Here is a 21,623-nt window from a genome sequence, read left to right as displayed (position 1 = left end):
ATTTCTCTTAATAAACACACCCAAATGTGTGTTTGGGTTTGTTGTAATCTGACAAGGCTGATTATATAGAAAAGCTGTTTGGATAATGGCACTGAAGTCAGGATATGGTAATTTTCTGCTGTGGTTGTATTTCTCAGAGGCTGTAATACAGACTTTCACCTCTACCACCATCATAGATGAGATCACAGATCTCACACTTCACTGGGTAAATGCATGCACTGTGATGACTTACCACAGTGCCATTACACAGAAGTGTTACCTTGTCTCTTTTGCTGACATAGTCTGGCTGAAGGTTCCTGCGTGTATTGTGTACATAAGTAAAACATTCAGATATAGAAAACTAAATTATATATAATAATTAGCAACTTGTACTAATTTATAACTAACATAGCAGTTTGTATGGATCCTTCCAGTACTGTTTTTCAGTTTTAATTTTTTATCTGTGCAACTTGGAAAGGTTTCTTGTTTCAGCCTTAGAGCCATGAATATAAATGTCACTTAAAGTTCAATAACTGTCCAAGCAGTTATTTCTCTTGGGCTCTCCGGATTTCTTCAAGTGCTTGCTCAATTGTTAGAGGTGGGGATTTGTGATTCTTGATGTACTAAAAAAAAAAAAAAAAAAAAAAAAAAAAAAAAAAAAAGTTAATAAGCTAATGTCTTCATTATGTAGATTATTATTTGTTAAATAGTAGAAAGCAACTAATCTTCATGTCAAGATAGCTGCATGTTTCTGTACTAGCAATAGAAAGTGACCCTTCTGTTGCAGCATCTGAATGACCCCTGCTCATTTGAGGACAGCTAAATGCTACAGCAGAAACCTTAACCTTTAAAAACTATGGCCTCCAGCAGGACTTCAGTCTTTTTTTCTTTTAAACTTATTCATTAATCATGTGCAGAGAAACTAGGTTTTCTGTAAGTACCCGTTTGGGAAGGAGTACACGCTCAGTCTCTGGTTTGTCATAAATACCTCTTTAGCCTCTTCCAGGGTATGGTAGTGGAACTTCTCATGCTCTAGAGACTCCACGAGGGCTGTGTGAAGGTGGTGAATGCTCTCCACAAACTGCTGGGTCAGCATCAGGTGCTGCTTGCACATGGTGTGTAAGACGAGAACAGAGGGGCTGTACGTGGTCAGGGCTGCGAGAAAGGGACAGGGCCCTGCGTGCTGAGCAAAGCAAGCCAGGCTCATGCAGAAAACAGGAAAAAAGAAGAATAAAGGTGGTTTTGGTACCTTCTACTGCATCCATGCTGATGACGTGACTGGCAATTGGCACTGGATCGATGTAGCTGGTTCCCAGAGCAGGGCCAAGCACTGCAGCAGGGTTTGCTGTGCACAGGATAGCATCAGAATTAGTCTGGGCAGAGGGGAAAGGTTTAGTGCTGCTGCTTGGCTCTCCTGCAGTTTCTTGGGACAGCAGCTGCCCTAAAACCACTGCACAGCCTAACAGGAGAACTCTTGTCAGCCAAAAACATGTCGACATAGTTATACAGCTTCCACAGTTTCTTTACTGTTAGGCTCACAACACCATTGCAGAAGGCACCTTTTCTAACCCTAGGCAGAGTAAAAGTAAAGACTTTTATACTCAATGCTTCTCTTTTCAAGCTCACTCAAGTTTCTACTTCCTCCTCGAGTGTGGCAAGGAATGGTGGCTCTTCGCACTTTTTCCTTTTAGTAAAGAGATGTAGGCAGGATGTTAAAGCTCATCTGATCCTGTCATGGGGCCAGAATGCTTTCCCAAGAAAGAAGTATAGTGCAAAAGAACTCTGAATGAGCAATCACTTTAGTAACACTACTAATACCAGCACTAATAATGCAATTATTTACAATAGTAAAGATAGCAGAATACTGAATATCATTTGAGAGTACTACTCGTGCTATTGTGAGCTCTGTCCCTAACACTTGCTCATCCCCCCAGGTCCTGTGGGGGCTATTTTTAAGCAAAAAACATTCCTTATGATGATATTCAATCCCATATAGACAGCAGATTAAAGTGCTCGGCTTTAGAAAAATTTTTATTTAGCACCAGTGAGGGGAAGCTGTCACTGAAGTGAAGTGTTACTGTTTAGTAAGAAGTGACATAAAGTCATCAGAAGGTTGCGTGGTGCATATAGTGCTCATTTATTTCAGATGGCTCCTTTTTATACACAGGTGGATTTGACTGGTTATTTAGTTAATACACTCCACCTAATTAACAGGATGCCCTTTTATAAACAGTCTTTAAGAATAACAAGAAAACAGCAGCAAAAACAACACCTGTAGGCTGTTTTTAATAATTTGCTATCACTGTTTATCTCCAGCTCCCTAAAGTCTCCCAGGACGATTCTGGGAAAACTTCTCTCGTTTTCTCACTCTCTCATCAGGCTGTCACATCCACAAAGAAGTCTCTCAAGGCTGGCATAGATGTAGGTGTAAAACTTGCCTGAGGAGGGCAGTAGGCGCTGAACTCACCCTCGGCCCGGCAGGAGGCGAAGGGAGGCTCTGCCGTCTGCACTCCGGTTTCTGTGACGCTCACTCGGTGCCCCCGGCTGTGCTGCCCCGGGGTGACCAACGGGGATGGCCCCGAAGATGGGTGTGCTCCAGAACTGCAGCTCTCAGCATGTCCCTCTCCAGATTGCCTGTCTGGTGTAGACAGAGACCTTTCAAAGTCTTCAGAATATTCGGAATTAACAGTGCTCTCATTCTGATTAAGATAATCCTGTTTGTGTGGAGGGAGATCTGAGGAAACGCCACTTAAATGTTCAGAGATTTCAGCTTCAGAGATACATTTTTCAACCTCCTCTTCAGAAGTATCACTCACACCAGTTATTGCACTAGTCATTTTTAGAGCAGCCTGGTCCTCTTCCACCAGCAATGTATCTTTTTTCACATATTTCTTTGATTCTTGAGTAACTGGAATGTCTTTTTCCTGTAAAATTATTTATTTTAGAACCTCCACACTCTACCAAAGTCAGACTGGGAATATGTGCTAGTGGGGAATTTCTACTTACTTTCTGCTTTAATTCTTCTGCCTTACTGGTAGTATCTGGTGCCAAATCATCGAGGCTCAGGATATTCAGTCCAAAGTCTGCAAACAAATGACACCTACACATGAGAGTTTGTGTAAAAATTACAGTACACTTTCCTGTAAGTGAGGAAAGTGGGGGAAAAAATCAGTACTACCTTCCTAGTTCAGTACTAAAAAGTAATAGCAATCAATCACAGATTCTTTAACTTCATAGAAATCCCTAAAATTTCCTCCTTTAATGAGCTGATGTTCCCGAAGTTAGAGTCTTGCTACCCCTCATTTCCAGCTGTTCTCACTCTGAACCATTGGTACATTGTGCCACTGATACAGGAAAACTACTCTAAATGTTTTAATTGTTTTGACATCATGATGTCACCCAGGGCAGCATCATGAATCTGAGCCCATTAAGTCAAAAGCTAAGAAAAATACAAATCTATTACACAAGAAAAAAGAAAGAGATCAAGATAATTACTTTTATCAGGCCTTGGTTTATGCAAAATTTCACCAGTGAATCCTTTCAAAGTGACTATTTGCCCATGTTTATTAAGAGAATTTATCAGGAGATTATCAGTACAATTCATACTGAGTCTACTGAGACAGTATTTTAGAAAACTTACATTTCAAGCTGCTGCTGGATAGATCTTCTCCATCAGCTCCTTCAGAAAACAATTCATCTAATGACTTTATTTCACTTCTGTCACTTTCAATGGATTCTTGGATTTGCTTGGTGTAGCCTGCTTCAGGCAGAGCACTCTTTACAGTGTTGTCTTTCATGAAAGATGACAGCAATCGAGGTCTCGTGGTATGTCCTGACAGGTTTCTGCTGGTGGGTGAAGGGGCTGGTGAATTAACTCTACCAAACACACTTTGCTCTGAGTCTTTGTTGTGAAAAGAAGATGCTTTAGATGACTCTGCTGATGAAACTTCCTTACAAGGTGGAGGAGCCTTTCCTGATGGAACTGGAGTCTTGCTCTTTTTGAAGAATATTAAAAAGAGATTTATGTGTTACTTCATTGTTACATGTAGATTGCTAAAGGGAGAACAAATCATTGTGGGTAAAATTTTGAGATGTTAAGATGTGAACCTGAATCATATCATGAGCAAGACACAAATGCAAATTTAGAATTTAGTTGCTGGTGTTATCTAAACAAAAAGTGATCAACCAATTAGAACAATTACATAAAAGCATTAATAGAAATACATAATCTAGCAAAGTTTGTATTTACCTTTCTACGCCACTGGGCATCACTTACCAGAACCTTCTGTTTCCCACTTCCACTGGAAAATCCCAAAGAGCACTCCATCAATTCTCTCATTTCCTCTTCATCACTATCCAGACCAAGCTGTTTAACCACGACACTCCTTTTAGGGCTTTGCATGCTCTCCTCTTCCTCAGAACAGGCATCTCTCCGGGTCCCATTCCCACTGGTGCTACCATAATTCTTCTTCCAGTACTTCTTGCCCCTGGCACCACCTTCGTGCCCAGAGGCAGACGAGGTGCACTCCTCAGCCAAAGGCTTCATGCCCGAGTCAGTGTTGTGCAATTCCAGGTGCTTTTTGTGCCCCATGATTTTGCTTTCCAGTTGTGCCACTTTGTTGAGGACGGAGCTGAGGCGCGCGCGGGCGGCGCTGCGCGGGGCTGCAGGGCTGCTGCCTGCCCCGACGGCGCCTCCCGGCCTCCGGCCCTGCTGCATCCCAGCAGCGTTCCCATCGCCCACCGTCAGGAACCTGCCGTGGTGGGACAGAGCCCTTCCAGCCTCCTCCAGCTCCGTGCCCTCCCTGAGGTCACCACGGCTGCTGGTCCTGCGGGGTCCATGGCTGTAGCCCTGCCAAGAATCACAGAGTCACTGACCTTTGGAAAGAGCTGACACCACTTTGTGACTGATCCCTATGGATGTTCTCAGTTCAGTCAGAGAGAAAAGGAGAGAGATTCTGCCAGGCTAAGCCTGGGAAAAAGTCCGAGAGGAATGTCAACAATTATTATCTCTCTCTCTCTGTTCATATTGTTTATAGGTATGTTCTGCCACACTGACCTAAGTTCAAGTGTACCAATGTTGTGAAAGGTTTTCACTTTGAGACCAATCCTATTTCACCTGGTTATAAAAGAGGAACGCTACTTCTTAATAAAGTTCTTTTCTTTGCCTTCTGATCTTGGAGTCTTTTCTATTCCTGTCCTGCCTCAACAGCGACAATCCCCATGTTGTTAACCTGACCAGAGCACCGAGTGCCACATCCAGACTTTCCTCAAACATCTCCAGGGATGGTGACTCCACAGGGATGGTGACTCTGAGAGTAAAAGGGTTTTAAAATCATGGGGATTTGGGTTGTTAGAAGGAAAAAATTAAGCTTAGAAGGCCCTGGGAAAATACCCTGGGAAAGTAAAGTGTAGGCCTTGTACTTGCTAGAACTGCACCTGTGTAGCTAGTACATGATAAATGATATAATTGTTAGATGTGATGATTGTTTAGTAATTAAATATAATTATTGTTTAATTGTAAGAATAATCATGAGAAACTGTGGTCAGGGGCTTGAGAAAGATCACAAGAAACTCATGTTTGAATAAAGTAAATGTATACAATAGAACAATATAAGCTTAATAATTAATATGCAAATTACATAATGATAGACTATAAAATACGTTCAGCTTGAAAGCCATGTCGGAGTCAGATTTGGGTCTGTACCCCTGATCCCCAAAGCTCTCAATAAAAGCACCTGCATATAATCATATCCCGTGATTATCTGTGTTCCTGAACGCTAACAACTCCACAGCTAACCCCTTCCAATGTCCGACCACCCTTTCTGCTCAGAAATCCTTTCTGCTGTCCAGCCTAAACCTCCCCTGGCACAGCATCAGACTGTCCCCATGTCCTGTCCTGGTTCCCTGGAGCAGAGCTGCTCTCTGCACCGCTCTGTAGGGAGCCATAGGAAGGAGCTCGTACAGATCCCTGCCCACACAACACACAAGCACCGGCCCGCGCCCAGGCTGCCCATCACACACTGACACAGGGCGCCGGCGCCTCACCTGCCCTCGGCCCGAGGGTGCCCGGGAGATCGCGGCCATCCGGGACGGGACGGGACAGAGCCGAACGGGGCAGGACAGGGACAAGAGAACGCCGGTTCTGCCCACGCCGAGGTGGCGGATGCTTCTCTGGGCCGGGCCCTGGAGTCCGCGACTCCCCAATACCCCGCCCACTCATTGGCTCCGCGCAGCGATTCGGCACCACCAGCCAATCACAAGCAGGGTTACAGCTGCCGGCAGCGGTGCCCCGACTACAAGTCCCAGCATGCATCGGGGTCAATAAATTCGGATTTTTACAAACCCGCGGTCTGCTAATTGTTGGAGCGAGTTGGGAATTAATCCAGTTGTTCCGCAGGATTTGCGTTAAGACCCCCTCACTGAAACAACGTATTGTAGGTTATTACCTGCCCTTTGTACTTGCGTGTCGTTTCAGGGACTTGGCGAAACTTGTATTTCACATGTCACAGTGAAATTTGGCATATCTAACATCATTATATAGTTGTAATATAATTATACAGCTATTGAGCTTCTGCCATGGATCATTTTTATTTTGCCTAGTTTTTTTGTTTTTCTGAGTTAATTTTCTAGTACTTTCTAGTGATATCATCCTGCTGTAAGGCAGTTCCTAAGACTTGAGTTGAAGAAAAACTTTCCCTTGCTATCTCTAGAACCCTGGCTAACAGATATACAAAGCTATATACTCTGATTATATATTTTGATTAAAATTCCAGATCAGACTTATGAATAAAAATTGATAACAAAATGCATCTGGTAACCCACAAGATGATTTAGATTGTTTACCACTGAGGAAAATTAATGATCAAAGAAGCCTACAGACTGGGATGATTGAATCCAAATTTATGATCTAAAAGACCCAATCTATTATCTAAATCACACCTGAGGAAATTTGCTCTCCTTACTCTGTGTTAGTGGATTATTTAATTTCTTTTTAATATAGTTGAACTGTGCACTGGTTTTGCCTTTTTAATTTTCCTGTGTCTTTTAAAGGATTGGGATGAACCTGAACCTATGGTGGAACTAGTGCCGAGGACCTGAATTTTGGGATAATAATAATAATGCAGAATGGTATTATACTCTGGTCAAGATTCCTCTATACAGTTTATAAATAATTTCCTATTAGGAAACTCCTAGTAAGGGAACAACTTGAGCCACTTTCTTTGCCTGACTCTATTCCAAACATGTAGTTCATCCTGGGGGAATGGGAACCAAATTGGATGGGAAATCCAGGGCTCTTAAGAAAACAGACTTCCTGGTTTTTTTTCTGTTTTCCTTCCAAAGTGAAGGAGAAAGGCACAATTTTTAAATATAATTTCTTAATAATAGATGCTGAGGTTTATGCAAAAGATTTGGGAGATGGAACATGGGGAGAAATGAACATGAAATTCCCATGGGTGTTTTTATTCTTTATTTCCACATTTTAAAGATTCCTTGTCTAATCTGATTGAGAAATTATTGATGCATAAAAATGAAAATTTTTATGGTCATAAAAAGGAAATGAATGCAAAGCAGGATGAGGAATAGCAGGAGCAGGCCCACTGTGCTCCATTCAAACCTTGCTCCTTTTGGGCTTGTGTGACTGCCCAGGGAGGTGGTGGTGAAGTCCCCGTCCCTGCAGGTGTTTAAGGAGTGTGAAAAATGCATATTTTATGATCGGCTTTTCACAAATGTTACAATGAATATTATATGTGTAATGTTAAAAATTTATGCTGTATGAATTCTCTCGCGTAGTGTGTTAGTTTTAGGTTACAACATAACGTTAAAATAGAAACTCTGTGATATAGGATTTGTTACAAGCTCAAGCAGGAAGATGAGATAACCAAGAAACTCTTTACACAGAGATGTCAGCAAAGGGGGCCCATAAAAAGTTACACCTCCTTATCAGAAAAAACAAACATTCTTGCACCTTCTCTCCGTCTTTTTGGAACCACCAAGATTAAGGAGAAGTTGACAAAACCCAGAAAAATTCATAATTTGCAAGGATTTTATGCATCACGTATGAGCTATATGAATATGCTTTCATATAACCTGAAAAAATATTCAAATAACCTGAAAAACTATTGCTTTTAAGGTTATTCCTTTGTTCACAAGGCATGCTTTTCATAACTTAGTGTCCGAGAGCATCCGGATGTCCACAATTATTTGCTTTTTATTGTCTTGCAATTGTCCTAACTCTAAATTTTATTACTCTAATTGCATTACTATTTTCATAACCATTTTATTATTACTAAACTTTAAAAAAAAAAAATTAAAAACCAAGCGCTTGGCTTTTCTCACAGGAGCGACAAGGAGCTCAGCAGCGCTCTGACCTGTCAAAGGCTGGACTCGGTGACCTCAGGAGGCCTCGTCCGTTCCGAGCGATTCGGTGGCTCTGCGGAGCGCTGCGGGCAGCGGCAACTGCCGCGGAGGAGCGGCCGCCGGGCCCCGAGAACGCCGCGGCCGCTCCCCGGCGGGTCCCGGCGGGTCCGGGCACCCCCTCAGCCGGGTCCCGGCGGGTCCGGGCACCCCCTCAGCCGGGTCCCGGCGGGTCCCGGCGGGTCCTGGCGCCCCCTCAGCGGCTCCCCGGCGGGTCCCGGCGCCCCCTCAGCCGCTCCCCGGCGGATCCCCGGCGGGTCCCCGGCGCCCCCTCAGCCGCTCCCCGGCGGGTCCCCGGCGGGTCCCGGCGCCCCCTCAGCCGCTCCCCGGCGGGTCCCCGGCGGGTCCGGGCACCCCTTCAGCCGCTCCCCGGCGGATCCCCGGCGGGTCCCCGGCGCCCCCTCAGCCGCTCCCCGGCGGGTCCCCGGAGGCTCCCCGCACCCCCTCGGCCGCCGCCACCGCCTCCTCGGGCCCGCCCGGCCCGGCCCGGCCGTGCCACCGCCTCCCGCCCCTCGCTCCGCCCCGGCCGCGGCCCGACCCAGCGGGAGGAAGATGGCGGCGCTCATCCCCCTCAGCCAGCAGGTACCGGGCTGCCGGGGGCCGCCGCGCTCCGCCGGCCGCGGGGCAGCTCGGCGGGGCCGCGCGGTAGCCCCAGGGTGCGGCCGGGCCGGGATTGCCGCTGGGTGTACAGGCCCGGCGGGCGGCAGGGGCTCGGCCCGCGGGGAGTGAGGGTCGGGGCGCGGCGGGGGCCGCCCGCCGCCCTCGCCCCGCCCGGCTCCCGCTCCCCGCCGTGCCCCCGGGCCGCAGGGTGAGCCGGTGCCCGCCCCTCACGGAGGCCCTGAGGGTCTCTCCCGGCGCTTCCCCACCCCTTGCCGCCGGGCTTACCGTGGGCCGGGGGGTGGAAGGAGAGAGGGCTGGTGCTCCGCACGTCACCCCGTTTTCCTCTCGGTACCGGGGGGTCGGGGCCGCCTGGAGCGGCCGAGCTGTTGTGGCACGGGGCCGTGACCGTGCGGGGACAGCGGGAAGGGGCTGAGGGACGAGCGGGATGCGTTCGCCTGTCAGCAGGAGGAGGAGGAGAAGCTCCTGCAGGGCAGAGGACAGGACGCGTATCCCTGACCCTTGGGAGAGGCTGTTTCCAGCTCTGGTGGAATGCTTGGGATCCCTGCGTTGATTTCTGTTGTTGCAAGTTTTTTTGATTGATCTCTCACCCAAATAATTCAAGCCTAAGCAGTGTGATTGCTGCCTACTCTTTTCCATGGCCCCTTTTTGATTGATTTCTCAGCCAAATAGTGCAAGCCTAAGCAGTGTGATTGCTGCTTACAATTTTCCATGGTCCTGTGAAGAGAGTCAGTTTACTTATTTGCTTTAAAGCAAAATAAAAGCGTCACCACGCCACTACCGTCAATGTCTTGAAACCAAAACTATTTTCTATCCTGCGCTTAGGCCAGTCAGCCATTCTGAATGACTCCTATTAGTAGTTCAGATTATTTAAATGTATGTATTTCCTTTTAATAATGATCTTTGATTTGTGATACTCTAAAAATTTCTCTCTCAGTGGAGTTATGTGGTGCTTGGATAACATAACTTGCTGTGTGTCTTACTAGGAACATGTACTTGCTGTTTAGCTTTTGCTTAGCAAGAGTCCTGGTTAACATTGGTTTGATTAAGTGAACATATTCAGAAACATCTAAAAATGTCCATGTATGCACAAACTGTTATCAAAAATTTTCAAGTGATTAATGTGGTGCAAAATATGTAAGTCAAATAGGTTCTGGATGTGCAAGGGTTTGTAGTTGTGAAATTTCTATAATATATTGGTAAAACTCAAATAATTATCAAATACTTACTTTAGAAATCCAGTTTTTCTATTGTTTAAATACTCATTGTTCTTTGAGAGACTGGCATCAATGGTATTCCTTTTGAAAGAAAATGTTATGTTTGGAGGAATAAAGGCCACATTCTGTAAACATATCAGTTATTTTTATAGTATTTTCCAACTAATTCAGTGGAAGCATTGTAGTTCTAAAACTTGTTTTTGTATATTGAGCTGTCAAGAGTAATCTAGCTGTAAACAGAATTTCCTTTAAAGTAATGAACTTCCTCCTCTAATAGCCTTAGTTTTGTGATTACTAAGAAGATGTGTGTTAATTAGAGTAAATGCCAGAAATTTAATTAGACTGAATAGGATAGGGTACATGTGTTGTAACATTGAGGCGTGTCCACTCAGAAAGATATAAAATAAGACTATTGATACCAACATATTAAGAGCTGCAAACAGTATGGGTAATCCAAGCAGTTTAAAATATTTTATCATTAATCATTTATCATCATCATAATAACTTATTTAAAATAATTAATGTGATCCAGAGCTCTTTGTGACCCCGAGATGACCTCAGGAAAGAGAATTAATTGTTCTGGTGGCAGGTGCTTAGTCGTGCCTTTTTGCCAGAGCTGCTCTAAGGGACTTGGAGCAATATCCAGGCTGTGCACTGTGTACCACAAACACAGTGTGCAGATCTGCTGGGAGTTTGCAGGCTCGAGACTTCAACTTCTGAACAAGAAGTCAACTTGGAGATTAACCAGCAAGGCACTAGAGCTCTGAAGGGTCTGTTTGGGAGATGGTCAGAGGTGTTTTGGGGAGTGTAGAGCAGGCATAGGAACCACAGGGTGGATAAACTGTTAGTGAAACTGAACCTCTCTAACAGGTTATGCTTTGACATCATCAGCTGTGTGCTCTTCAATGTTTTTGTCTTTGCCAGTGTTGACAGTCTTGGGTTGGTCCTTCATGAGCAGATGTCACCAAATGACAGAATCCTCTTGGATGATGCTGATGTCATCACATGTGGTGATGGGTAGATAGGGAGCTGTGCTATTTTTATCACTTGAACCCATTTTGTCTGGTCTGCTTCATCACAGAGATGCAGTCATTTAGGTAAATCGGTCAGAAAGACTGAATCTTTGTAAAATTCTGCAAGTAGAGGATTGGTCTTGAAGTGCTTCCCAGGAGAGCTTGGGTGAATAATTTGCTGTAGAAGGAATTTCACAGCATTGAAGCACATCACCCTGGCTTCCTGCCACCTCTGCCAGGTAAGTCAGCTCCAAGTCATGGCTGACAATATCAAATGGGGGTGACAGGAGTGTCTGCTGATGGGATGAGATCATTCAGTCCTGCTGCTGGAGTGGTTTGCTCTGTATCTTGGTACAAATCCAGTCTCTGCATGCTCCAGGTCACTCACTGCATCTCTTAGAGTAGCTTGTAGTTGCTGGTTGACTCTCTTGTCTGAGCTTTCTGATAAACAAGAGCTGCATAGTTTGGTGGTAGTTGGCTGAAACATGTTGGTTTTATTCAGTGTAGAACAGGCTATTTCCTACTTCCACCTTTTCTCTGAATGATGTGTTTCCTGTTTGGACAGGAACACAATGCTTACATGTGCTGATCATTTACGTGCCAGCACAAAGAATAGTCAGATTTATGAGTTATGGTTGCAGCATCCTTCTGAAATCCTGTCTGCCGTCAGGAAGAGCAAGAGCTTCCAGAGGGTGCTGATGTTGGAAAATGCAGCAGCTTATTTTTGGATGGATATAAGTGAAGTACATTTAAGATGCTTAGGAAACTGTTCTGAAAATGCAGGATTTTTCTATTCAAATAGAGCTGTAATCTTCAGAGAGTCAGTGTTTGCTTGTGCTTGGTTCAGATAACTTAGTTATTGTGGATAGCTCCTTAAATAGTTAGCATGTTCATTGTAAACTCACAGGAAGGTTCTCTTGGCATAAAATTAAATTTTCATGTTCTTGATTGGTTTTTTCTTTCATCATGTTCCTGCCTTCCTTCCTCTCAACGTAAGCAGAACATCTGGAAATCCATGAGGATGACAAGGAGGAAGGTGACATCTGGGAGGGGACATAGTAATGATGGGACTTGGTGTGAAATACTCCTTTTCAGGTGTCTAACTGCTGTCCTGGAGGTGGAGAGTGGTTGCCCCAGGCAGGTTTTATGACATCTCTCTGTTTTGCTCATTAAACTCTTTATTGGGTTGTTTTGTTGCTTTCTTTTTGAAGCCTCTGAGTGGTCTAAGGACTGACCTGGTTTTGACCAGATTGGTTTTGCTGTTGGCATTGAGGTTGAGAACAGTGTGGAGGGATAACCTGCACAGGGCTAGAACTCATGTGGCAACTCTAGGAGATATGTGAAAAGATAGATTTTAGAAGATTATAGAATGCATCTTTTGGCATTCCAGCTGCCATTTGCTTGGAATGTCAGCAAGAGGAGCTGGGATCTGCTTGTTTAGTACACTGAAAAGGCAGGACTTCACTTGGGTCTGCAGCTTTTGTATAATGCAGTGGTTACACCAAGTTGAAATCCTCCAAAAGCACTGTCAGGTAATTGTGAGAGTTGTTAATTTGCCATTCATTTAACATATATATATTTATTTGTTTTTTGTTGTTGTTTTGTTTACTCTGTTTCAGTTTAAGATCCTAGTCTTGAAAATGTGTTAACACAGGCACAGAGACCTGTGTGTATAATTGTTTGCTGAAGATATTCTATAAGGATGTATATGGTGCAGAAGGTAGTCAGGTCAGCATTGTGTTGAAAGTTTTGTTATCAATCCTTCTCATACTGAGACCTGAAATACTTCAGCAAATAATTCAATGCTGTTCTTCAAAACCTTATCCCTATGTAGTGTCACTAAGTAAAAGTGTGAGGAGAGGTAGGAATCCTGCTGAATGAGTAGTTCTAAGAGATGACAGTAGTCTGTGGTCTTGGTGGCTCACTTTTATCAACACTTAAATTTTAAGTGTCCAGTTTGTAACACAGCAAATTAACACATGATTTTAGGTTTTCAATAGGAGTAATACACAAAGTGCTATATGTTTCTTTTCCTGTCATTTCTTATGGTCGTTTATTCTGTTTTCTTACTTGTGTTTCAGTTTTCTACTGGGAATCCAATATATGAAACATATTACAAACAGGTATGTTCTTTAAAAAAAGTAAAAATAAAGTTCAGTTTCTTCTTCCCCAAGATTTCCTTCTCTTTCTTTTCCCCTTCTCTTTCTTTTCATTGCAGTGCTAAAACTGTGTGAATTCTGAGTGGTGATACAATTTCTGTAACTCCTTTTGACCTAGAGGCAAGAGATATTGCATTTCTTAAATCTGCTTTCACAAGAGCCATGTTTTAATTAAATGTCAATTTTTCTCCTTCAGGTAGATCCAGCATACACAGGCAGAGTTGGGGCAAGTGAAGCTGCTCTGTTTCTTAAAAAATCTGGTCTCTCTGATATCATCCTTGGAAAAGTAAGTTGAAGGAATTGGATCATGCAGTACTTGTATGTACACTTCTTTGAAGTGAAAGAAAACTTTTAAAAAGAAAATTTGATTTTTGTGTAACATTTTTGTTGTCAGCTCGACACTTCAGTAACATTGTGTATCATTACTTGAAAGCTGAATGAACACTTGAAGAAGACATGCAGTAGGAACTGTTGAACCAAGTTTTCTTTGAAATTCACAGCAGCTTTTATTTTGTATCTCCACAGATATGGGATTTAGCTGACCCAGAGGGTAAAGGGTACTTAGATAAACAGGTAAATGAAATGTTCACGTACACTTCTTGTATTACCTTTCCCAGATTAGCCTTGTTTCAAGCAAGCCTCAGTACCACTAGTAGTTATCTTTTTCAGGATTGAGGTTTTGTTTACAAGGTGGGTTTTTTCCCCAGCACTGCTCATATCCAAGTGTATTACTCAGTGAGGCTGCAGGAGGAGTTTGGTTTTAATTTTCTGTTCTCTTTTGTTTTGTAAATAATTGATGTGTGTACTGTGTAGGTACACAGTCATTGAGTCACAAATGAAAACTGTAATTTGATTTTAGAAGACTTGTGCATGAAAAAACCTAGCATTTTTACTAAAAATGGCTTAAAATAACAAGTTACTTGTAGATTCCAATGAACTCTTTCAGAACATTGCTAACTTTTAAGAAAAATTGTATTTTAATTAGCAGAGAGTTCTTCATAAAAACTACACTTCCGCTTTTCTCCTCTTTGTTTCCTGTTACTGTAAAATTTTTCTGGACTCATCCTTAAAAGCAAAGGGGTATTTGCCATTATGGGGCTGTACATGTGAGGTTGCTTTTTACTGAGTTGTACATATACAGTGTTGTTACAAATGGTAAGTGGGTTATTTTTTGTGACTGAAACTGTTTTCTAATAGATAACACAATTGTTTGTAGGGTTTCTACCTTGCGTTGCGCCTTGTAGCATGTGCACAGAACGGCCACGATGTAAACCTGAGCAGTCTGAACTTGACTGTGCCACCTCCTAAATTTGTAAGTAGTAGCCACTTTAATGCAGGTATGTGTTATATGAGAATTAAGGCTTCAGTTGGAACATTGGAATATCTTCTGTTTCATAAATGTCATAGTTCTGGGGCTTCAGGCTGCTGTCACACAGTTCCTTAGGATACAGCAGCCAGGGCTGCCACAGTCTTGTCATGCTGAGTGACAAGAAACCAGCCCCTTCCTGGACTTTGCAAAACCAAAGTGAGTTTAAGTCTGGTCAGCTTGGTGAGGAAGGGGCCATTTTTGTCTCTGTCAGTGTTGACAGTCTTGGGCTGGTCCTTCATGAGCAGATGTCACCAAATGACAGAATCCTCTTGGATGATGCTGATGTCATCACGTGTGGTGATGGGTAGATAGGGAGCTGTGCTATTTCTATCACTTGAACCCATTTTGTCTGGTCTGCTTCATCACAGAGATGCAGTCATTTAGGGAAATTGGTCAGAAAGACTGAATCTTTCAGTCTTGTCATGCTGAGTGATAAGAAACCAGCCCCTTCCTGGACTGCCAAAACAGAGCTTAAGTTGGACAGCTTAGTCAGGAAGCTGATGTGTCTGAACTCTGAATACATGTAAAAAAAGGAATCAAAAAAAGATTATTTTGGGGCTGGGTCAACAGGAATGAGTAGTAAAAGGCATTGCTGCATCTTTGCCCTGCATGAGGTGCTGCAGAGCCTCTTTGGCTTGTGTTGGCTCTGTGTTTGGATACTGACTGCATCTGCTGGATGTCTTTACCCAAGTACTGTAATGCTATAAAATGAGTGTGACTTCTGTTTAGGTACATGTGCAGCTTATTTTCCTCAGTGTAGTTAAGCTTCATGTCTATAACTATCTGAAACTTAGTGCAATTAGTAAGTACTAGAGGCAGAAGTGTGTATATTTATCTATTTATATATATATATAAATAAATTTTTTTCTCATTTTTAGCATGACACTAGCAGTCCTTTGCTGATCACACCACCCTCATCAGAGACTCACTGGGCTGTTAGGGTAAGTGTAAAAGAGAGCACATTCCATCCATTTTTTAGAAGTAAATATTTTTCTTGTGTGTAATTTTCCCAGTGAGAGAATTTTATTTTCAGAAGTCCTCCCTTTCTGTGCAAACCTGTGCACAACAGAGAACACCAAGGTGTAGTTTTAGATATGCAATAAGTGTTAAACAGCCCCATGACAACCACTGGTGGGATCTTTTTAAGAAAATGAATTTTAATCTTCTGCCTGGATTTCTTCCAGAATCCTGCAATTAGGCACTTTGTATAAAGGAACCCCACTGGGAACAGCAAAGTATTTCACCACATCCAGTCTGAACTATTAATTTAAAGCTTGAGTTCATAGTTTCTAATTAGTATTCAATGATACAAGCAATATATATAATTTGGGGAAAATAAAATTTGATACGTATGTGGAGATATTTATATTTAGGTAATTTTCAACTCCAAATGGTAGAAATTTAATTTTAAATTTTAATTTTTAATTTTCCAAAAGGTAGAAATTTAATAAAAAAACTTGTAGTTATATGTACTTCAAAGTGGGAAGAGTAAGTTTTAGTTCTATAGAGTTTATCAAAGTTACTTTAAAACAGAAGCACACCTTGTGTGCTGCCTGGTAAAATCTCCCAGCTGTCGTAACCTTTAGATTTAGGAACTTAATTTCAAAGCTTTCTCTATTTGTTTACATTTAAATACAGTACAGTGGCACTTGCAAGAAAGCTTGGAAATTCAGAATGAGTACATTACTGACCAGTCTTAATTTCTTGCAAGATCTCATTTTCATTACTCATACAGACACACTTTTTTACTTATTCAGACTATTTCTTACCAACTAGGTGGAAGAAAAAGCAAAGTTTGATGGTATTTTTGAAAGCCTTTTGCCAGTAAATGGTTTACTTTCAGGAGACAAAGTAAAACCAGTACTGATGAATTCAAAGCTACCTCTTGATATCCTCGGAAGGGTAAGTAAGTTGTTTAGATTTAGCTACTCTGTATATAACTTCTTGTAGTTGCAATGTTAAAAATGTAATTTATCAACAGAGATCAGGATTGGCTGAGATTTTGCATTATGTGCAAGCTATAAAGCAGGAACATTAAGACTCTGAAGTCTTCCATGTAGAGCAAGAGTAGTAATTTCAGCCCTGGAGTAGACTGGCTTCATTGTCTCTCTATTCATTTAAGAGCTGGAAATTTGATTTTGGTTGTTTAAAAACAAGAAAAAGCTTTCCTGAGCCATACTAGCTGTTAGAATATTAGGTTCTGTTGTTTCATAATTTTTACAAATATGAATTATTAGACATACCATTAAATCCATCCTTTGTACAGGAGAATACCTTAAAACATCCTCCTTTATTCATAGTGCAGTTGTCAAATTTTCTTTCATTATTGTATTTATAAATACTTCCAAGGTCTGAATTTTGTGCATCCATTGTATATTTGCAAGGGAAGCAGACCTTAAAGTATTTTTCTGTCTCCATTAAAAACACACTCTTTAATGCTTTGCATATTGATATTTCTGAATACATTCTGTGTAAGAGTTCTGTCTGCATTACATACTTTTATCTCTTCAGGAAGAAGTGCCTCTTGCTCTGTATTATCTACAAAATCTAAGTATGATTTGTTTTAATTCTGTACTTGACTATCATGAAGTCTTGAAAGGTTTCGGACTTTATCTTGTTATTGTCACAATAGAAATTCAGGAAGCTTCTGTCTCTTCCAGAAAAGTCTGTGAGCAAGATAAGGCACTGAGGAAATGGACAAAGGACTAATCAAGGAGTTTAAATTTGTCAAGGGTCCAGTGATAAAGCAGAGTTCTCACAATTGAGCCTCAAGTCTTGGCTTTTTGTGAACTCTACTGTTTCCAGGTCATAGTGATGATTAAACAGTGCTGTGTTGGAGTTCACAAAGTTTTGTATCTCTCTAAATCTTCTGCAAATTTTGTTGACTGTGCCTCACCTAACAATGAACTAAAGTTGATAAGTGCTTAAATTCTCTCCAACAGGAAATTCAGGGGGCCAGAGGGAGCTGCGCATAGTTTTAGTTTTTAGTAGACAACCCTCATCATCTAGGAATGGAATAGGAATTAGATATATATTGAATTTTCTGTTAAACTTTATTGTGAGGAATTTGGATGATCTGCTAGTCCACACCCTCTGGGCAGTTTTGAAAGTCACCTCTGAATGCTTCTACTCAGCTTGATGACTCTGTAATTGCATCATAGAAAGATGAAAAACCTGCCTGTGTTGCAGCCAGAATTTGTTAGAGGCAGTGTTGATTCATGTGGCCAGAAAACTCTAATCCAGCCTGTTTCATCAGAGAATGTTCAGATAGGTAGTATAACTAATTTTGATCTTCACCAAAATCTCTGAGGAGTCTTTAGAGGGCATGTTAATACAATGAATACATAAACTGTAACTTGGTCTGCAAATGATTTTTAAATCTTAATTGCTGTAGGTCTGGGATCTCAGTGATATTGACAAAGATGGTCACCTGGACAAGGATGAATTTGCTGTGGTAGGTTGCTTTAAATTCTCAATTCACTGCCTTGTCTGTCTGTTGAAACAAATAGCTCATTTCTTTCTCAAGAGCTTTGCAACAAGATTAAACTTGTTGGAATTACATTCAAAATTAATTGTTCTGGTTTACATTCCTAGTCTTACTGTCTTTGTTTTACTAATATGTAAATGACTGACACAGGAAGATCTTGTTGCTTTTTCTAATAATTGTGAATGTTATCTGACCTTTTTGCCTTTGCAGGCAATGCATTTGGTTTACAGAGCTCTTGAGAAAGAGTCAGTTCCTTCACAATTGCCTCCTTCTCTCATACCACCTTCTAAAAGAAAGAAGACATCAGTCTTTCCTGGTGCAGTTCCTGTTCTCCCTGCAAGTCCTCCCCCAAAAGACAGCCTCCGTTCCACCCCATCCCATGACAGTGGCAACAGTCTGAACAGCATAGGGAGCTTATCTCCCAAGCACAGCATCAAACCAGCACAGGTACATGCCTTTCTTTCTTATTTTTGGATATTTGTGTATTTGTAAGCTGTAGGAAAAAGAAATAATTTTTTTGATTTCTGCCTTGTGTGTTTGGGTGATTTGGGTGGAGAAGGTGAAATGAGAATGGTAAGACTTGGAGGAACATTGGGTGAATTTTAATCAGTGACCACAAGGTAGCAAATCTTAGGGGGAATTTTCACTCTATGTAGAAAGTGAAACCATAGAAAGGTTTTGTTTGTGTATCTGCTTTAATTCCAAAGAAATCATTAATCAACTTCTAAATCTCCTGCTATTAGCATGAGGACTTTGTATGCCTAGTTGGGTCTGTATTTCTGAAGAATTAATGCTTTTCCACTCATGAATAGCTGTTTATCAGTGGTTTTATTCAGATAAAAAGTCTGAAGTTAAACCATGCAGTGAAAATACTTATTTACTAGTCAGACTGGAGTATGCAAAATGTTCAGCACATCCAGCTCTGGATAATGTCATATACACTCAGTGTGTTCATAAAGACTATTTCTGTTCTTTTGAAATGCCAACCTTTGTTTTGCAGCCAGCTGTGAATTGGGTGGTACCAGTGTCTGAAAAAGTACGATATGATGAAATATTCTTAAAAACAGACACAGACATGGATGGGTTTGTGAGTGGCCAAGAAGTAAAGGACATTTTTATGCATTCAGGTCTATCTCAGAATCTCCTAGCACATATATGGTAAGAATTCCTTAGTAGCTGTATTGTTGTAACTTTCTGATCTGGGAACTCAGATTCAGAGTGTGATTCTAACATTAAAAAAATGCCAGAAACAACAAAAAACCCCAACTTCTTTTACTTGTCCACATACTGAAATATGTGGGCTATATGGCAAATTAAGAGAGAAATAAATACTCCCTTTGCTTTTCTGGGAGGGGGGCAATAGGTCAGTCTGTGAATTGTGATTGTCTTTTGAAGTTCTAGTGCTCTGAATAGTTTCTCAGACTTACACTATTCAGTTAAATATGTCTAATAAAATACTGCACTGTTTATGGAAATTTGACTAGAATAAGTAAGCTCTGATGAGGATGAACCAGGAAGAAATTACATGTATATATGTATTTCAGGCTTTTTAGTAGACCAGAAATAAGATTTTCTTGTTTGTAAGTATGATCTATTTTTTATCAGGTCTTTGGCAGACACGAGACAGATGGGAAAGCTCAGCAAAGACCAGTTTGCACTTGCCATGTATTTCATTCAGCAGAAGGTCAGCAAAGGGATTGATCCTCCACAGGTGTTAACTCCAGATATGATCCCTCCCTCAGACAGAAACACACCCATCCAGGTAAGTCAGCAATTTGTTGTAGATAACACTGAACTTATGTGCTTTAAAAGTAATGGGCTTTGAGTATGAATTTTATGTGGGTTTTTCTTTTAGTATTATGATAAAGAATTACCAATATTTTTTCTTATCTCTCTAACAAAATTCTTTTAACATTTGAAAATATAGCTATTTTTTTAGCAACTAAGACAGTAAGTAAAGAAAAATGCAGTAAAATATTCCATTAACCAAGGATTAATAATGCTGGAAAAAATCTAGCATAAAAAATAATCCTTTGTCATACAGAAGATTAAGTCAGGGAACTTGTAACAGCAAATATTAAAAGTTGGTTGAGCAGCCTGTCCCTGACTGTGATCAGCACCAAATTCCTCCCATGGAAACATAAAATTTTTTAATGGCTAAATGAGGAGTGATGACTTCCTAATTTCTGGAATTCATCCTGTGTAGCAGTCCACAGTCCTGTATCCATCACTGCTAATACCACTTGACTGGAGATCCTTTGCTGACCCTGCTTTGTTCCTTTCCTTGATAGCATGTCAGTGCATTTCTGAAACTGAAATGAAGAAATTCTTCTGTGATGTCACTACATTCACCTTTTCTATAAATTATACTGTGTTTTTCTTTACTTTTATTTGCTTTGCCTAACCAGAAACCTTTGGAACTCTAAATATATTTTAATTGCTGCTCTTGCTATGGTCCTCCTAAGGTTTTTCCTATATTCTTTTCCTATAGACTCTATCAGGTTACTTGACCCCTGTAGGATCTGAGATCTCAGCACTAACAGAAATGCGGCGTGTGAGTAATTGCAGTGTCCAAAGGAATTCACATTTCTAATGTATGCTTTTTGTAACTTCCAAAAGTTTTTATTTCTACACCTGTGCCTGTCTCTGCTCTTGAGTTCTGTGCCACTTGCTCTTGGTGTGGTGATAATGTCACAGCAATGTGAAGTGCCCAGCACTGGCTGACGACCTGGTGATGTTCCTTCAACAACTGGAGATGTGTTGTCCTGGCAGGAAGTTCTGGGACAGGCAGCTCAGTGCTGTAGAAATTACTCCTGGACTAGTTTTCTGCAGCTGTGAGCAGTAAATACATCTTGGTGTGAGAGCTTTAAGCTTCCTGCTATTTTCAGTTAATTGCAAATTTTTTTTCCTATGTATTATGTGTTTAGCTGAGCATAAGATAAAATAAACTGTGTGCTATTGTGAGCTTAGTTAAGGGACTCTTGTCCTAACCAGTGCAGCAGCTCATTTGAATTTATTTCATAGTCAGGCTGGGTGACACGTGGCTGTGATCCTGTCCAGCATTCAGTACAGGTCTCCCAGCAAATCTCTATCTGTCCTGACAGTATAAAAGTGATTTTTAATTTTGCTTCTTTGAAGAATTAGTCTGTATTGTTGTTGTTATTTGTGATTACTTAATGGCATAATACCAAAAAGTGAGGGCTATCCCCCAAAAGTGAGGACTTGATTAAATTATTTAAACTGTATATTCACCTATTGTTTCCACAAAAATGTCATATCTTACTCTGCTGGTCTTGGCTTGTTAGTTGGGTTCTTGTTTGTTTTTTAATATTTAATAAAGCCAAGCTTTCTATGGTTATCACAGGA

General features: G+C 41.5%; 2 protein-coding genes across 16 annotated transcripts in view; one reads left to right on the top strand and one right to left on the bottom strand.

Moving 5' to 3' along the window:
• Positions 1-105: 105 nt before the first annotated feature.
• Positions 106-9,788, bottom strand: C28H19orf44 (chromosome 28 C19orf44 homolog). Of its 9 annotated transcripts, none has more exons than XR_014950279.1 (8): positions 6,025-8,531; positions 4,256-4,828; positions 3,620-3,974; positions 2,986-3,062; positions 2,418-2,903; positions 1,229-1,324; positions 968-1,134; positions 106-602 (listed from the first exon to the last, which is right to left on the bottom strand). XR_014950279.1 is itself a non-coding variant. In XM_085562406.1 (8 exons), the coding sequence occupies exons 1-8, from the start codon at positions 9,649-9,651 to the stop codon at positions 525-527; spliced, it is 2,175 nt and encodes a 724-aa protein (XP_085418532.1). In that variant the 5' UTR covers positions 9,652-9,761; the 3' UTR covers positions 106-524. The 9 variants fall into 9 exon arrangements, 8 of the variants coding, with proteins under 8 accessions (XP_085418532.1, XP_085418540.1, XP_085418537.1 ...); XM_085562406.1 differs by lacking the exon at positions 6,025-8,531 and adding an exon at positions 9,280-9,761 and having other exon boundaries at positions 2,447-2,903; XM_085562414.1 differs by having other exon boundaries at positions 1,229-1,438; positions 2,447-2,903; positions 6,025-8,532.
• The window catches only part of EPS15L1 (epidermal growth factor receptor pathway substrate 15 like 1), a 54,393-nt gene continuing 41,644 nt past the window's right edge, over positions 8,875-21,623 (top strand). For 3 of the 7 annotated variants that reach the window (XM_021540088.3, XM_021540087.3, XM_085562400.1), the window contains exons 1-12: positions 8,875-8,976; positions 13,324-13,365; positions 13,598-13,687; positions 13,927-13,974; positions 14,618-14,713; positions 15,649-15,711; positions 16,547-16,672; positions 18,165-18,224; positions 18,468-18,704; positions 19,258-19,415; positions 19,863-20,019; positions 20,749-20,811. In XM_021540088.3, coding sequence (XP_021395763.1) covers positions 8,947-8,976; positions 13,324-13,365; positions 13,598-13,687; positions 13,927-13,974; positions 14,618-14,713; positions 15,649-15,711; positions 16,547-16,672; positions 18,165-18,224; positions 18,468-18,704; positions 19,258-19,415; positions 19,863-20,019; positions 20,749-20,811 — 1,170 coding nt within the window. In that variant the 5' untranslated portion in view covers positions 8,875-8,946. Of the gene's footprint in view, positions 8,977-13,323; positions 13,366-13,597; positions 13,688-13,926; positions 13,975-14,617; positions 14,714-15,648; positions 15,712-16,546; positions 16,673-18,164; positions 18,225-18,467; positions 18,705-19,257; positions 19,416-19,862; positions 20,020-20,748; positions 20,812-21,623 lie in introns of those variants that run through there. The other 4 variants (XM_021540089.3, XM_085562399.1, XM_085562398.1 and 1 more) reach the window with 2 other exon arrangements.

Source organism: Lonchura striata, chromosome 28 (assembly GCF_050655825.1).
Source record: "Lonchura striata isolate lonStrDom1 chromosome 28, ASM5065582v1, whole genome shotgun sequence".
NCBI classification, from domain to species: domain Eukaryota; kingdom Metazoa; phylum Chordata; class Aves; order Passeriformes; family Estrildidae; genus Lonchura; species Lonchura striata.
The sequence above is the reverse complement of the archived record's forward strand: the minus strand, read 5'-3'. Positions and strand labels throughout refer to the sequence as shown.